Source organism: Hypanus sabinus, chromosome 25 (genome assembly GCF_030144855.1).
Source record: "Hypanus sabinus isolate sHypSab1 chromosome 25, sHypSab1.hap1, whole genome shotgun sequence".
Lineage (NCBI taxonomy): Eukaryota > Metazoa > Chordata > Chondrichthyes > Myliobatiformes > Dasyatidae > Hypanus > Hypanus sabinus.
Genome location: NC_082730.1, coordinates 24,931,180 through 24,947,616, shown reverse-complemented (window position 1 = coordinate 24,947,616; position 16,437 = coordinate 24,931,180). Strand labels below are relative to the sequence as shown.

General features: G+C 42.3%; 1 protein-coding gene across 2 annotated transcripts in view; it reads left to right on the top strand.

The window, feature by feature from the left end:
* Positions 1-599: 599 nt before the first annotated feature.
* The window catches only part of LOC132381110 (ataxin-7-like protein 1), a 46,004-nt gene continuing 30,166 nt past the window's right edge, over positions 600-16,437 (top strand). Inside the window, exons 1-2 of one of the 2 annotated variants that reach the window (XM_059950341.1) lie at positions 619-722; positions 1,549-1,657. Coding sequence is in view for 1 of the 2 variants with exons in the window: in XM_059950340.1 (XP_059806323.1) it covers positions 620-722 (103 nt within the window). In the remaining variant the exon portion in view is untranslated. Of the gene's footprint in view, positions 723-1,548; positions 1,658-16,437 lie in introns of both variants that reach the window. The other variant, XM_059950340.1, reaches the window with a different exon arrangement.

Genomic DNA, 16,437 nt, shown 5'->3' with positions numbered 1-16,437 from the left:
ATGCATGTCTGTCTGTGAGTTGCGGGGTTTTTCGTGAATTCTATTGTGTTCCATTTTTTCATGGGTGCCCGCAAGCAGATGAATCTCAAGGTTGTAGTTGTATACATATTTGATAATAAATATACTCTGAACTCTGTACTGCTGCCATGAAACAATAAATTTCACATCATATAAGAGTGACAAAAAACCTGATTCTGATTTGTAGGGTAAAAACACAAAATAATCACTAGGTCAGACAGCAGAGTTAATGTAGGAAATGGGAAAGCGGTGTTAATTAGTCGGCTGGAATTCTAACTTATTTACTGATGCACCTGGCCAGTTTTGCCATTGGTACCGGAGACTGCAGACAACAGACTGATTACTGGCCAATGCTTTGTAAACCTAATGCCTTCCTGGTTCTTCAGTGCTGCTGGCGCGCCCACTACTGTCGCTTTGGGACGTGCGGCGCAGTTGCCCCCCCACCCTCCAAAACCCCCTGCTGGCAAGGAGAAGGAACTGCAGCCACCGAACAACTCCGCCCCCTCATCCATTAGCTCCGCCCCGTACACGCCGACGCCGCGGAAACGCAGCGTGCCGGGAGCGCGCGCGGTGATGGCGGCTCGGGAGCGCGCAGTGTGTGATGATGGCGGCCTCGGAGCGCAGGCTCCCGAGTCCCGAGGCGTTCGTGGGCCAGTCTTGGAGCAGCTGGATCGAGCGGGCTGAGGCTCTGCGGCTGTCGGATGGTGAGTGGGCTCGGTATCAGGTGGGAGGTCCTCGTTGGGCCACGGGGTCTTTAACGGTTCCATTGCGAGCGCTTGGTTTAAACGGACTGCCCGTGACCGGCCTCCTCCCGCACACAGACAGCGGCCGCCGGGTCCTAGCGCCCTCCTGGTGAGTAGTGACATCTGGGCTTCCGCTGGGTCCTAAAGCCGTGTAGGTGATGGGGTAACGCATACCATTCATGTTTCTGTGATTAACACTCGTGAAAGTTGAGGAGTGAAGTGTCACTCCATAAAATCTAATCTATCTCTAGACGCGAGTGTTGTGCAACTGAAGGTACTGGCTTAAAAAAAATGAAGCCAACCTTTTGCAGGTCCCACGGATTCTATTTTGATTAATATACTTAACAAGAGAGTCTAGTGAATAGGTAAAACTGCATTTATGATTCAACATCAGCTAATGTGAGTTCACCCACTTTTGCAAGAGAAAGAGAGAGAGAATGGTAAATATTTTAATTAGTGAATTAATATAAGCAGTGGAGATCCAGAGAGACTTCGGAGTTTATGTACACAGATCAATAAAATGTGAAGAAATACAGAAAATCACCAATAAGCCTAATGGAATTCTGGCTTTTAAATGTGGAGGATACATGAGGAATGGAAGTTATGTGATGTAGTATAAACCCTTGATTAGCCAATGGAATATTATATATGGTTGGAAAGGAGTATCAAGAATTTACTTGAATGACTGGGAATCCTTGGAATCCAGGTTAATGTGGTATTTCCTGCAATTTGGAAGGGAAAAAAATGTAATCTGATTGAAGTTTGCAAAATTTTAATCATAATGTAGATTTGATTGACAAGATACAGACCGGGGATTTTGTCTAAGAGTTGGAGTCGGATGTTTTGGGAGCAGCGTGGAATGGCCAGTATGGAACATTTTTCTTAATTGTTATCAGGTCAGTTATACTGAAACTTTTGATCTGGGAGGCTGGTCACAGAGGGGAAGATCATTAAGAATTGGCGAATGGGGTTGCGGCTCCAAATAGTCTTTACTTATTCTTTTCGTTGTCCCATCATGTCCCACTGACTAATTATCATGGATGTCATTAAATTTAAATGTAATCATCTTGCTAATAATGGGACTTTGCTATTGGCTTTCCAGTATCTTCCATTGCCCCAGGACTAAATTTTAAAAGTACACACTGGTTGTTAGGCACTTTGGGATGTCTTATGACCCGTTATTGGTCACTGGAGATTTTCTCGTGACCTGGACACTTTGTTTTGTTAAACACTGTAAATAATGGGCGGGCCACTTCGTCGAGCTCCTTCGCACCATCCACCACAAGCGGGACTTCCCAGTGCCAAACAGTTTTATTCTGATTCCCATTCCCAGTCTGACGTGTTGCTCTGTGGCCTCCCTCTTGTGCCAAGATGAGGCCACCCTCAGGGTGAAGGAGCAATACCTTGTATTCTGTCTGGATACTCTCCAACCAGGTGGTATGAATATTGATTTCTCCTTCCAGAGAACAATATCCTCCCCTCTTCCTCTTCCTCTGTTCTCCATTCAGCCCATTACTTCACCCTGGGCCCCCTTTCTCCTATTGTCCACTCTTCTTTCCTATCAGATTCTTTCTTCTACAGCCCTTGAACTTTCCCACCCACCTGGCTTTACTCTAGCCCCTTTTCCCTCTCACTACCTTTATATTCTGGCTTTTTTTCCCCCTTTCTTCTCAGTCCTGATGGAAGGTCTCGACCTGAAACATTGACTGTTCACTCTTTTCTCGAGATGCTGTCTGACCTGCTGAGTTCCTCCAGCATTTTGTGTGTGTTGCTTTGGATATCCAGACTTTCTCATGTTTGTGAACCTTAGGTGTTATGTAGAGTATCCCATAATTCCAATTTGCATCTTGTTTGTACCAGGCATTGTTAGCAAAGGCCCTGATGTGCCATTGTTCAACGAGCCAGCCTGCTGTGAAGCTGAGGCACACATATCTCGAAGGCACTATTGTATCCTCAGTCTGTATGGGACAAATGGAAACATCTACTGTGGCTCTCTTCAGTATTTCTAAGCTGAGGGGACTAACCTATCCAGGCAGTCTGCTCAAACAAGCGTGCAGCTGAAGATTAAATATTAACTTGATTTGCCCCATGTGCAAAGAAACAAACAGTGAAATGCATTGTTTGTGTCAATGACTAACACAGTCCGAGGATGTGCTAAGGACAGCCTGCATATGCCACCATATTTCCGTAGCAAGCCCACAATTTACGAACTCTAACTCGTATGTCTTTGGAATGTGAAAGGAAACCGGAGCTCTCGGAGGAAGCTCACACAGTCGCTGGGAGAATGCACAAACTCCTTATAGACAGTGGCACGAATTTAATCCTGATTATGGTCACTATGCTATCATGTCCCCCAGCAAGGGACAATGGCTCAAATGAGACAAATGAATGCTTCCTATCTGAAGGTAGAAGAAAAGCTCTTAATAACAAATAGAAAAATCTTCAAAAGTTTATTCAAATCACTACAAAGTTCCAAGGAATTTATGTGTGTTATTCTGGATTTCCAGCAGCTTCAGAATCTTTTATGTTCACATTTTTTTCTTGTTAGTTTTTCATTCTAATTTAATATTAGGGTGTCTTTCTAAATACTTCAGGTTCCTGTGGAACTGAGACTTCAAAGGCAGTCAACACAGCTTTGGGAGAGAGGGATTCAAATGCTTACTATATTGTTGATAAAATAAGGAATATTTATATCCTGGAAATGCCTGTAGCCTGTAAAGCAATGAATTAGCATAGCCTTCACTGAATTAGCACAGACATTTATTTGCTTAAAGTATGAAAGTTCCATTGCTTTCCAAACCATCTCTTAATGGTAGCTGTTTCTTTATCATCTCCTTCTCCTTCTCCCTCCAGCAAAACCCCCTACATTCTTTCTGCCAACCAACCCCCGAAAAATAGAAATTGCTCTTATTTAAAGCTCATAATGCCGAGAAACTTGCTGCCAGAAGTCAGACAGCTCCACTCATGACGGCAACTTCCACAACTTTGTGCTCATTTCCCATCTGATTTCCCCATCTAGTAAATCATATTTACTTCTTATAATTAATCTGATTTTAATCTGCTTTCATATCCTGTAATCCTTTCATTGTTACTTAGTAAGCCCTGCAATTCTTTTCAACCTTTGTGTTTTTCCTTTCTGTTATGTATTCTTTGTCCATCCTTGTCAGTGCCTTCACATATTTACACACTAAGCTTTTGGATTCCCTCTGAAGTTCATTGGCTTTCTATCTTCAAGATGCTCCTTTAAAAACTATCTCTTTGACTAAGTATTTGATAATCATGACCCTTTTTTTGGTTTGGTATTAAATTTGTTTGATTATACCTCTATGAAGTACTTTGAGACATTTTAGTCTCTTAAAGGCATGGGTATGCCTGTTAATCTGATTTTGTTCTCACTGCCATTGATCTAATGATCCTGTGTAGCATTAGAGTACTGCGGAGTTGGGTACAGGTCTGTCACTGTACATGACTGGAGCATAGAAGTAGTAGAACAGCTCTGTCATCATGTAGCACTGGATGTAGTACTGTTGAGAATTTATCTGTCCCATGTTGCTGTGGTATTGTAGGAACAGATCTAAACTTATTAATTATTGTCATAGTCAAAGTAAATTTTATTATCAAAGTACACGTATGTCACCAGATACAACCCTGAAATTAATTTCAGTTTCCTGCAGGCATACTCAGCAAATATAGTCCAGTTCTGGTCGCCTCACTATAGGAAGGATGTGGAAGCATTGGAAAGGGTACAGAGGAGATTTACCAGGATGCTGCCTGGTTTAGAGTGTATGCATTATGATCAGATATTATGGGAGTTAGGGCTTTACTCTTTGGAGAGAAGGAGGATGAGAGGAGACATGATAGAGGTGTACAAGATATTAAGAGGAATAGATAGAGTGGACAGCCAGCGCCTCTTCCCCAGGGCACCACTGCTCAATACAAGAGGATATGGCTTTAAGGTAAGGGGAGGGAAGTTCAAGGGGGATATTAGAGGAAGGTTTTTCACTCAGAGAGTGGTCATTGCGTGGAATGCACTGCCTGAGAAAGTGTGGAGGCAGATACACTAGTGAAGTTTAAGAGACTACTTGACAGGTATATGGAGGAATTTAAGGTGGGGGTTATATGGGAGGCAGGGTTTGAGGGCTGGCACAACATTGTGGGCCGAAAGGCCTGTAATGTGCTGTACTATTCTATATAGTGTAGTAACTATAACAGAATCAATGAAAGATCAACCAGAGTCCAGAAGGCAGAAAATAAAAACTCTGCAAATGCAAATATAAATAAATAGCTATAAATAAGGAGGACATGAGATAACAAGATAAAGAGTCCTTCCCATTGGTTGTGGGAACATGTCAATGGATGGGCAAGTGAGTGTAGTTAACTCCTTTTGTTCAAGGGCCTGACGGTTGAGGGGTGGTAACTGTTCCTGAACCTGGTGGTGTGCGTCCTGACTTGTACCTTCTACCTGAAGGCAGCAGGAAGAAAAGAGCATGGCCTGGGTGGTGGGGATCTCTGATGGATGCTGCTTTCCTGCAACAGCGTTTCATATAAATGTGCTCAGTGATTGGGAGGGATTGTACTGTGCCAAATCCACGACCTTTTGTAGGGTTTTCTGTTCAAAGGCATTGGGGTTTCCATTCCCGGCCGTGATGCAGCCAGTCAGTACACTCTCCACTACTCATCTATAGAAGTTTGTTAAAGTTTCAGATGTCGTGCCAAATCTCCGCACACTCCTAAGGAAGCAGAGGTACTACTGTACCTCCTTCACAATTGCACTTGCATGCAGGTCCTCTGAAATAGTAACCCACGGGATTTTAAATTTGCTAACCCTCTCCACCTCTGATCCTCCGATAAATACCGCCTTGTGGACCTCTGATTTCCCTCTCCTGAAGTCTACAATCAGTTCCCTGGTCTTGTGAGAGGTTGTTGTTATGACACCATTCAGCAAATTTTCAGTCTCCCTCCTATATGCTGATTCATCACCACCTTTGATTCAGCCCACAGCACTGGTGTCATCAGCAATCTTGAATATGGTTTTGGAGCTGTGCTTAGCCACACAGTCATAAATAAAAAGTGAGCAGAGCAGGGAGCTAGTACACAACCTTGTGGTGCAACTGTGTTGATGGAGATTGTGAAGGAGATGTTATTGCTGAGCCAAACTGACTGGGGTCTACAAGTGAGACATTATGATAGAATACTGTATAGTTCTGCCACTCTTTAATATAGAATACAATGTTATACCCTTCCACAAATGATGTACATTACTCAAACATTAGATAACACTGTGATATTAATGGGTATGCCTGTTTCTCTCCAGTACTATTAGGACCAATTACTTTTCTCTATATAATGTGGTCTGTCACTGACAGGTATAGATTTGTACTCTTACTACAGATCCTACATGGCATAACACTCTCATTGTGCCCCTAAGGATTGGAGAATTGGAAGGGATGAATTAATGCTGTGGTTCCTAGTCCTTCTGACTAAAATCGTTCCCTTGACTGCTGGTGACTTTACTGGCTAATCCTTTTGAGGAATTTGGGACCACTAGCAATTCAGTGGCTGCAATAACTAAACACAAGAAAATCTGCAGATGCTGGAAACCCAAAGCAAGACACATAAAATGCTGGAGGGCCATCTTAATAATAAAGGGTCTCAGCCCAAAAAGTCGATTGTTTACTCTTTTCCACAGATGCTGTCTGGCTTGCTAAGTATATTTGCATTTGTTTTTAATTTGTGAAGTTTGTAAGTTATCTCAATATTGATGAAGTTATATAGACTTGTGAAAATCTTTGCCACCCCATCCCAAGAAGTGCCCACCTCTGACAGGGAGTCATTGAATTAAGGAGTTTGGATGTTAAATGTTATACTTAAGCAGTTTTCCTATTGTGTATCAGTCTCATTCTCTAACTAACCAAGTCCCAGCACTGACTCAATTGCTAGTGATACTTGAAGATATTCAGCCCTTACTTTCAAACTGAAAGAAGTGCAGCATTTCCACCAGCTGTTGAAATAGTGGGGGTTTGTTTGGGTCGATCCCAACTGGCTTTTCCCAAAGCCAAAATTCTGTACAATTTGGCATGTCTGAAGCTTCCTATCTGGATTGGCCCCAAGAAGTGACTGAATGCAGCAAGTGATGATCCTGTTTCTCTATTTAATTTGTCATATCTTTCTTATGGTGCATGCGTGTAGATATCTCTTGACCTCTGATTGAAGCCTTCCTATTGCCAGGGCAAAGCAGCAACCAGGGATGGGCATGCAAACGGATAGTCTGGAGTATTCAGCATCTACCATTAGATAAGGCTTGGGAGGTAATGTTCTTACCAGAGTCATTCCAGAGAATTCCATCCAGGCCATGCCATCTTTTCACTATCATCAAGCAGGAGGTACAGAAGCTTGAAGTCCCATAGCATCAGGCTTAAGAACTGCTACTTCCCTTCAACCATTCAGTTATTGAACCAACCAGCATATTCCTAATCATGACAGTTTAGCAATGCTATGGACACCTAGCACTAAAATGGACTTTTGTTTTTCTATTTGTGTTCTTCCTTATAAATATAGTTTAGTTTATATTTTCTTGTAAATACTGCTTATATGATGCAGTTGGTCTGTGATGTTGCCTTGAGTAAGCTTTTCATTGCACCTGTGTGTACATATACTTGTGCATATGACAATAAGCTCGACTGGCTTTGACTTGAGCATGAAAGATAGGCAAATACAATGGATTCCAGTTAATGGGACACATCGGGACCAGTACGTTTTGGCCCAATTAAGTGGCTGTAGTTAAAGTTTCAAGGAAATAGTTCAAAAGGTATAAAAAAAGAATTTACCATTTAACTGAGTAACAAGTTATGTATTTAAATGAAGTACATAATAAACTAGAACACTATGAAAATTACTACAGTGTAAATGAAGAAAATCAGCACAGATGCCTAGTGTAGGTAATGGACTGCTTTCATATAATTTTCGATGATTGCATCCTCCAAGTCTTCATTTTCATTGTAACATTCAAGATGATCATCAATACCTCTAATTCTTTGTACTTCCTAACTTGGTGAAATAGTGAAATCATTTCATTTTCACTCCCGGCCTGAATGCTTGGAACCACAGTGAGCAAAGCAGTTCTGTGTTGCCTTACTGCTCGTTTCCTGCCATTTTGAACACAGGTATACACAGCTGATGCTCTTTAAAAACAGTTTCCTCCAAGCAGTGTAGTCACTAATAGCCACACAAGTGCACGTGTCTATGCAGTTAGAAACTGTTCACCAACAATCGCCTTTCCTAATTAAGCAGCATTGTTTCCCAAATAAAGGAAGAGAATCCCGGCTATTTTCACGATTAGTTTTTGTTTTTTAAGAGCTGTCCCAAATAAGTGGCTTGGCCCGATTAACCAGAGTTGACTGTACTTCCAGTGCAAGACAAAGGGATGGCAATGCAGAATGATTTGTTAAGTGGACATTCTGTTAAAGATCCTTGTTGCTATCTCGAGGAACAAGGCAGTCTGCATTGTTGCAATGAACAGTATTTGTTCCTTGATCGACATTATTGATATAGATTATTTGGTTTCCCTCTTGCTGCTCTTAAAGGTCTTGCTGTGCACAACTTCTGATACACTCCACATAACAAAAACCACATCCTTCCCCTCATTTCTATCTGATTTCTGGCTGGGACCTTCCAATAGCAGATGCAGCCCTCCCCTTCTTAAGCCTATTACCCCTACTGGGGCTTAGGCTGTTGACAGCAACTCGTCAGAGACCTCTGTCCTGGGTCAGTCTTGCAAGTTGTCTCCAGGTGTAGTCCATATTAGTATAGTCCTTCCTCTCCCCGGAATGAGGTCTTTTGAGCTTCTGTTGGTGTTTCTGTAGCACTGAGGTTTTATGGGATGGGGTTGCTAGCCTCATGCTCAACCCTCCTTTCACAGCCGGGCTTGGGACCGTCCATGGTGGAATTTGGCAGATGTAGAATCTCATACAGTTCTGCCAGTGCTATTTGGGTATTGTTCTTGTCTGCAACCATCCATATGAAATTGGAAAAGCAATGGGCCAGATCTTCTGCTGGCTGGCAGGCTGTCTGGGCTCCTCAGTCTCTTGAAGGTTGCTTTGATTTGGAGCAAATCTCCCAAAGGTTCTGTGATGCACAGCACAGCTCATTACTTATCTGAATGTAACTGGCTTTGCCCCAGAATTGCCATGCATACCAGTGCAACTTTGTCTCCAGGCTCACCAGCAGTAAAAACAGTCTTTGAGATTTAATGTTTATGAATGTCTCTGGCATTTTTAATTCATTAAAAATCAAACAGTAATTTAAAATACTTAAAAATATGCTTCAATGCAATAAAAACAATTACATACAATTAGCTAAATCAAATAAAAAAAAATTATGTTGTTGTTTCTCCTTCTCTCCAGAGCCATTTCTTTCCATTGAAATCAGAGGACCTGTTGGAACCTGGTGTGATTCAGTGGGCAGAGTTCTCAGTCAGTTTGCAGTTATTCCATTGGACTGTGTGTGTTGTTCAATGGCAGAGTACATGTGTGCTGATTTTCACAATCTGACCTTTTGCCCAGTTATGTTGGTAAAAGCTAGCTGCTATAAACCAGATTGCCAACTTTTAAATGTACAATCCACTCTGATCAAACCAATCTAACTCCTAGTGATTCCTAATTGAATTGGCAGTGTATATCCACTGAAGCAGAGCAAAAAAAAAACACGCAGGGGAAGAGTCCAGAGAGAAGGTACAACTGAAGTTCATGTTCAAGTTTCTAGTCATTTAACTGTACAACCGGACTTTGAAGTAAGTGGACCTGGGTTCGAACCCGGCTGGCTCCCTGCACGTGTAGGGTTGAGTGTTCAGCCTCGTAAATGCAAAAACAGTCAAATGCTAAAGAAGTGGCAAGGCTGCCATCCGATGCACCGCAAGGCATGGAGAGGAGCAACAACTGTACAAATGGTATATACAACCAAACAAAACAATATTTCTCTGGACCACTATATATTACCACACACAGCACATAGACCAAAATATTACCATAAATAAGTGAATAAAATATAATTCAAAATGCACGTATTGCACAGTGCAGGTAAGCGGTAAACACCTCGCTATCCCAGTGACAAGACCTTGGTGGTTGCAGGGTACTCATTAGTCTCATAACTTGAGAAAAGAAGCTGTCACACATTCTAGCAGTCTTATTCCTGATGTTCCTGTGCCTCCGTCCTGATAGTAGTGGGTCAGATAGATTGTCGGATGGGTATAGGGATCTTCAACGATGCTTTGGGCTATTCATCTGCAACGCTTCAGTTAGGTGTCATAAGTAGTGGGGGAGAGAGGTTCTGATGATCCTCTCAGGAGTTCTTACAGTCCTCTATAGGGTTGATATGCCACAGTTGTCACTGACTTCATCAAGACCTGTGTGGATGAGTGTATCCCTTCGAGGGCATACCAGACATACCCAAACCAAAAGCTGTGAATGAAAAAGGAGATTCATAGTCTGCTGAGCATTGACTTCATCAAGACCAGTAATCCATAAGTATGCAAGATGCTCAGATATAATCCATTGAAAGCTATTTTAATAGCAAGAAAACAATTCTGATTGAAGTTAGAGACGGAATTGGATGCATGTCTGGCAGGGTTGGCAGGCCATTACTTCCTATGAGGCAAAACCTAACATCATGAATGGCTGTGATGTTTCACTCCCAGATGAGCTCAATGCTTTTCGTGCTTGATTTGAAAGGGAAGATAAAACTACAGCTATGAGACTAATGAGCACCCGGTGACCATGTGATCTCTGTCTCAGAGGCCAACATCAGAACATCTTTCAAGAGGGTGAACCCTTGCTAGGCGTCAGGCCCTGATGGTGTACCTGATAGGGCACTGAAAACTTCAATCTCCACTCAATCTTGGATCAACTGGACAGTAGCAACACTTGCGTGTGGCTGCTGTTTATTGATTACAATTCAGCATTCAGTACAGTCATTCCCTCAGTTCTGATCAACAAGCTCCAAAATCTGACCTCTGTACCCTGCTCTGCAACTGGATCCTTGACTTCCTCCCAGGAGACCACAGTGCTGATGGGAAATAACATATCCTCGCAGACACTCAACACTGGCGCACATCAAGGATGCATGCTTAGCCCACTGCTCTAGTTTTTCTACACCCACGACTGTGTGGCTAGGCGCAGCTCAAACATAATCTATAAATTTCCCGATGACACATCTATTGTTGGCAGAGTTTCAGATGGTGATGGGGAGGCATTCAGGAGTGAGATAGATCAGCTGGTTGAGTGGTGTTGCAACACCAATCTTGCAGTAAATGTCAGTAAGACCAAGGAACTGACTTTGGACTTCAGGAAGGGGAAGCCAAGGGAACACATACCAGTCTTCATCAAGAGATCAGCAGTGGAAAGGGTGAGCAGTTTCAAGTTCCTGAAGATCTATCCTGGGCCCAACATATTGATACAATTACAAAGAAGGCACAGCAGTGGCTATATTTTATTAGTTTGAGGAGACTTGGTATGTTACCAAAGACACTCACAATGTACCATGAAGAACATTCTAATTGGTTGCATCACTGTCTGGAATGGAGGGGCCACTGCGCAGGATTGGCAAAAGCTGCGGAGAGCTGTAAGCTCACCCAGCTCCATCATGGGCAGTTTCCTCCCCAGTATCCAGAACACCTTCAAAGGCATCCATCATTAAGGACCCCCACTGCGCAGGATGTGCCCTCTTCTCATTGTTGCCATCAAGGCGGAGGTACAGGAGCCTGAAGACACACGCTCAATGGTTCAAGAACAGCTTCTTCTCTTCCACCATCAGACTGCAGAATGGACAATGAACCCATGAGCACTACCTCACTTTAAACCTGATTCTGATTCTGACGCCTTGCAGCTTCCATACCAGACAATAATGCATACCACACGATAACACAGGACACTCTTGATAGTGTTCCTGTAGAAAGTTGTTAAGAGTGGGGGTGGGGGACCTTGCATATCTTAATCTCCTCAGAAAGTGTGTGCCAGTTTGTTCTTGGCCACCAGAATGATGGTGGACTATTTCAGTGAGATATTAAAGATGTCTGTTAAGACCTCCTTTGACTGGGCTGCATAGTCCCTCAGCACCTGACCAGGTATGTTTTGCAGTCTTGCCTCTTTGCACGGGTTTACCCTGGCTAAGATCCTCCTCACCTTGGCTGTGGCCAGATCAGGTGCCTGTTCCTTAAGAAAAGAGGGTGCTTTCCTCGATGTCACATCACTCAGTGCACCAAATAGTGCAAAGAAGGCATTGAATCCATCAGGAAGGGATGCACCGTTGTTGTTGACATGCAGGGTGGACTTAACAATCGGTTATGATTTGTATACATTACCAGATACACCGTGTGTCCCTGGTGTTACAAAGGTGTCTGGATTTTCTGTGCGTACTCATGCTTTGCTTTCCTGATTGCGTGGAAGAGCACAGTTCCTGCTGACGTTAGGGTGTTCTTGACCCTCGATCTGACCGCAGTGTCCTGATCCCTGAGCAGTGCACAAATCTCTGCAGTCAGCTGTGGTTTCTGGTTTGCCCTGGCAGTGTAGTGTTTAATCACCGTAACATCATCAATGCACTTTCCTATTTACCCAGTCACTGATCCTGCATACTCATCAATGTTATGTGATGACCGTAGGTAGCCGCCTCCCTGAATATGCTCCAGTTCTGCAGTGTTGAGGTGGCCCTTTTGGCCAGGTTCTGGTGTCCCTGTGAACTGGTTTAACTTGTTTAACCAGTGATCTGTATGCAGCAATTAGCAAAATGGATCTGTGTTCTGCGTACCTGAAGTGAGGTCGGGGGTGGGGGGTGAGGATACAACCTGGTAGGCTTCACAAACTTGGCTGTAAACCAGGTCTGATATATTCTTTCCTGCAGTTGTGAAGTTGAAATGCTGATAGAACTTTGGTAGGACTATTTTTGAGTTGGTATGATTGAATTCACCAGCAACAATGAAGACACTGTTGGGGTAGGTATCTGTTTCCCTGAGTAGCTGTAGTGGACCACAACAAAGAGCAGGGGCCCACTCACTGTGTAAGTCCGTAATTGTGCAGCACCTTCATTATCCACTCGCTAACAAGGTAGACTTGCAGATTTTAGTGTTCTTTATGATCAGCAGTGTTTTCTGGTCATAGAAAAGATGCGCAGGACAAGAAATTTCACCATTGATTGGAGCCCGAGTAGTCACGGCATCTGAGCACACCACCATCTTGTGAAGATGTAACAGTTTGAGCATCTGTCTGGCGACATTTACACATGAAACTCAGCTGCACTTTCCACTGGTTAACAACTGGATTCAGGACACTCTGGTTTAGAATATAGTCAAGGGAAGCAGGGATCAGCTAGTTTCTGCCCCTGCTCACTGAGAGATAAAGTGTAAAAGTAAACTACAGGAGGAATTCTGGGTTACGTAGAGCATTAGTTGATGTTACCATTCATGCTGCATCAACTGAGCATAAAAGTATCTTGGATGTTGTTTGTGATAAATATGAATTATTCGGATGAAAATCTAGGTGGGACGATTAGTAACTGTGCACACGGCATGAAAGTTGGGAGTGTTGTGAGTAGTGGGGAATGGTGTTCAAGGATTTGACAGGATATACACCAGTAAGAGATATGGGCTGAGAAGTTGGACATGGGGCTGAATCTGGACAAGTGTGAGGTTTTGGCACTTTGTGTGTTTGTGCATAAGGAAAATATGTGGTAAATGGCATGATTCTTGGGAGCACTGATTTAGGAACAGCTTCTTTCCCTCTGCCATCTGATTCCTAACTGGACATTGAACCCATGAACAATAACCCACTTTTTTATATAGTATTTCTGTTTTTGCACTGTTTTTGATATAACTATTTAATATACATACATACTTGCTGTAATTGACTTAGTAATTTTTTAACTATATTATCATGTATTGTACTGCTGTCACTGTTAACAAATTTCACAACATATACTGAGGATATTAAACCTGATTCTGATTTTGATATGAAAACTGGATTGTTTTCTCTAGAGCATCAAAGGCTGAGGGGCCTGATAGTAGTATATAAAATTATTGGAAGCATAGATAGGGTAGATGGTATCTATTTTCCAGACTGGAAATTTCAAGTACCAATGGGCACAAGTTTAAGTGAGAGGGAAGCAAAGTTTAAAGGAATTTTATGTAGCAAGATCTTTACACAGAGTGGTAGATGCTTGGAATGCACTCGGGTGGGGGGGGGGGTGTGGTGTAAGCTGATATGATGGGAACTTATAAAAGTATTTAAGCGAGCACATGAGCGGGCAGGGAATTGAAGAATATAGGCTACATGCAGGCAGATATGTAGTTTAAATTGGCATCATGTTTGATACATAATGTGGTGGGTTGACAAACCTTTTCCTGTGCTGTACTGTTCTGCCTTATCTTCTATGGCTTCTGGCTAATGCTGTCAAATATCCTGGCTACAAATATGTCAAATATTCTCTACTTGCAGTCAGACATCACAAGTAGAGAAAGGATATGTTAACGTGGACTGCTGTAGTTGGCTGACTGTTCATCCCTTGGAATTATCACAGCAAATGTCATCACACAGACATTTTCCAGTCTGATGCTTGAGAGTAATGCACTCAGTGGATAGTAGTGTGGTCAGTGGGGAAGAAAAAGGATGCAAGTTTTGATTAAAAGGAAAGAAACGGGTTTCATTTCTGTAGCAGATTCCACAATCTCAGAAAGCCCCAAAACATTTATAGTGCAGGAGAGGACTGAAAGACAGTCTAGATTTCATGGTTAAGTCCCTAATCTCAAAATGAAGGTCAAATTTATTGTCATAAACCATACACACGTATACTGCCAAATGCAAAATATTGTTCCTCCAGAATAAGGCGCACAACACAGTATATATCCACAACACGTAAAGTAATATTACCACAAATAAATGAACAAATAATAAAATATATTCCAGAAGATTGATAATTAGCATAAGGTGCATTCATGACACAAGTCAAAAAGTTAACAGTACAATGCTACAATGCCAGTGGTTCATTAAGTGATGAGTCTAGTCTTGAACTGTCAACTTGCTGATTTAGAGACAAAGGTACAAGTCACTGAGCCACACTCAGACTGAATAAAAATCAACAGTACAATTCCTACTCTTCTCCCTCCCTTAACCCAGAAAGAGGGAGATTTCATTTGTAGTAGCTGGGCGGGGTGGGGGGGAGGGGGAATGCTGGAACAAAAAGAAATCATGTTGTATTTCAGTTATACAGAGTCCAGATAAGCTTCTGGAGTCTGCGTGCATCTCTAGGCATTGTACTTCAGTTTTGCACAGTTATATATAAAAGCACAGCTTACAGAGTTCACTTTTGAAAAAAAAAGTTACATAAAATAGGGCTGCCTGGCCTGCTGTGTTCCTCCAGCACTGTGTGACTTGGATTTCTAGCATCTGCAGATTTTCTCTTTGTTATATAAAATAGGTCTGCATTCCCTTGGCTTTAGATTGAGGTTTTATCAATATATTTGAAAAGTTAAGATATTGGAATGGTTGGATCAAGAGATGTTACTTCTTTCCAAATTAGCCGTAATATTAAAATTAAAACCAGCACATTCAGACTAAATGTGAAAGCACTTTTTTCCAGAAATCTTGGAACTCCTTTTCTCTGCCTCTCTGGGTTTGAAGGACTGTCAGTGTGTGTGAAGGAGTGGGTAGGAAGATGGGGAAGGGGCTTGTTTAGTTGTCCTGTTTGTTCTTTTGATATTTGTACTCTTTTACTGGATGTTGTGGGCCTGCTTTGTTGGCGCCAGAACGTGTGGTGACACTTGCAGGCTGCCCTCAGCACATCCTTGTTTGTGTTGGTTGTTAACATAAACAACACATTTCACTGTAAGGTTCAATGTACATGTGATAAATAAATCTGAATCCGACTTCCAACACCTATGATGCTTGAGTCATTAGAAGTTTCAAGACTGGACATACTGGTTTGTTTGAGGACTAAAGAGCAGTTAAATGCTCTTATTGGAGGGATCTATGTCCAAGATCATCAAACTCAGCACACAAAGGTTCAGTTTACTCCTAACCAGTTATTCTGTGTTGCAACTCCTGGAGATACAGTAGGTCCACCTACTGTTGGAGGAGACTGATGAGGTAGCAGAGTTTGTCTGTGAATACTAAATACTGGTGATAATTGGCACCTTGGATGACAAAATGTGGAGGAGGGCAAAGAATTCCTCTATTCCAAGGAAAGGAATAAATTGTCCTTTCTCTGGTGAGTCATCCCCTATGAGCACTTAATGAACTGCATCAGTATGTTTGAGTAACCCTCCCATTTTAAATAGGAAAACATACACCAAATAAAGCTCCCAGTAACTGATATATTTAGATTTCAGGGCAAGGTGCTGCTGATTCTAGGAATTTTGATGTGTTTGAAACATTTCTGTTTCCGTTGAAAACTTCACAGTTTGAGAAGTATATATTCTTTACCAACTAGCGGTAGGCAGGAACTCAGCTCTTCAAGAAGAGTCAGTTGGTGACCTCTATCTTGTGCCGATGGTGGGAAGTTAGTCAAATGGGTAAATTACTGGATAGCAAGACGGACTAATAGTCCAGAGATCTGAATTCCAATTGCACGACTGCAGCTGAATTTAAATTCAGTTGATAATTTATAATTTAAAAAAAAAGCCTTAATAACAATGAAT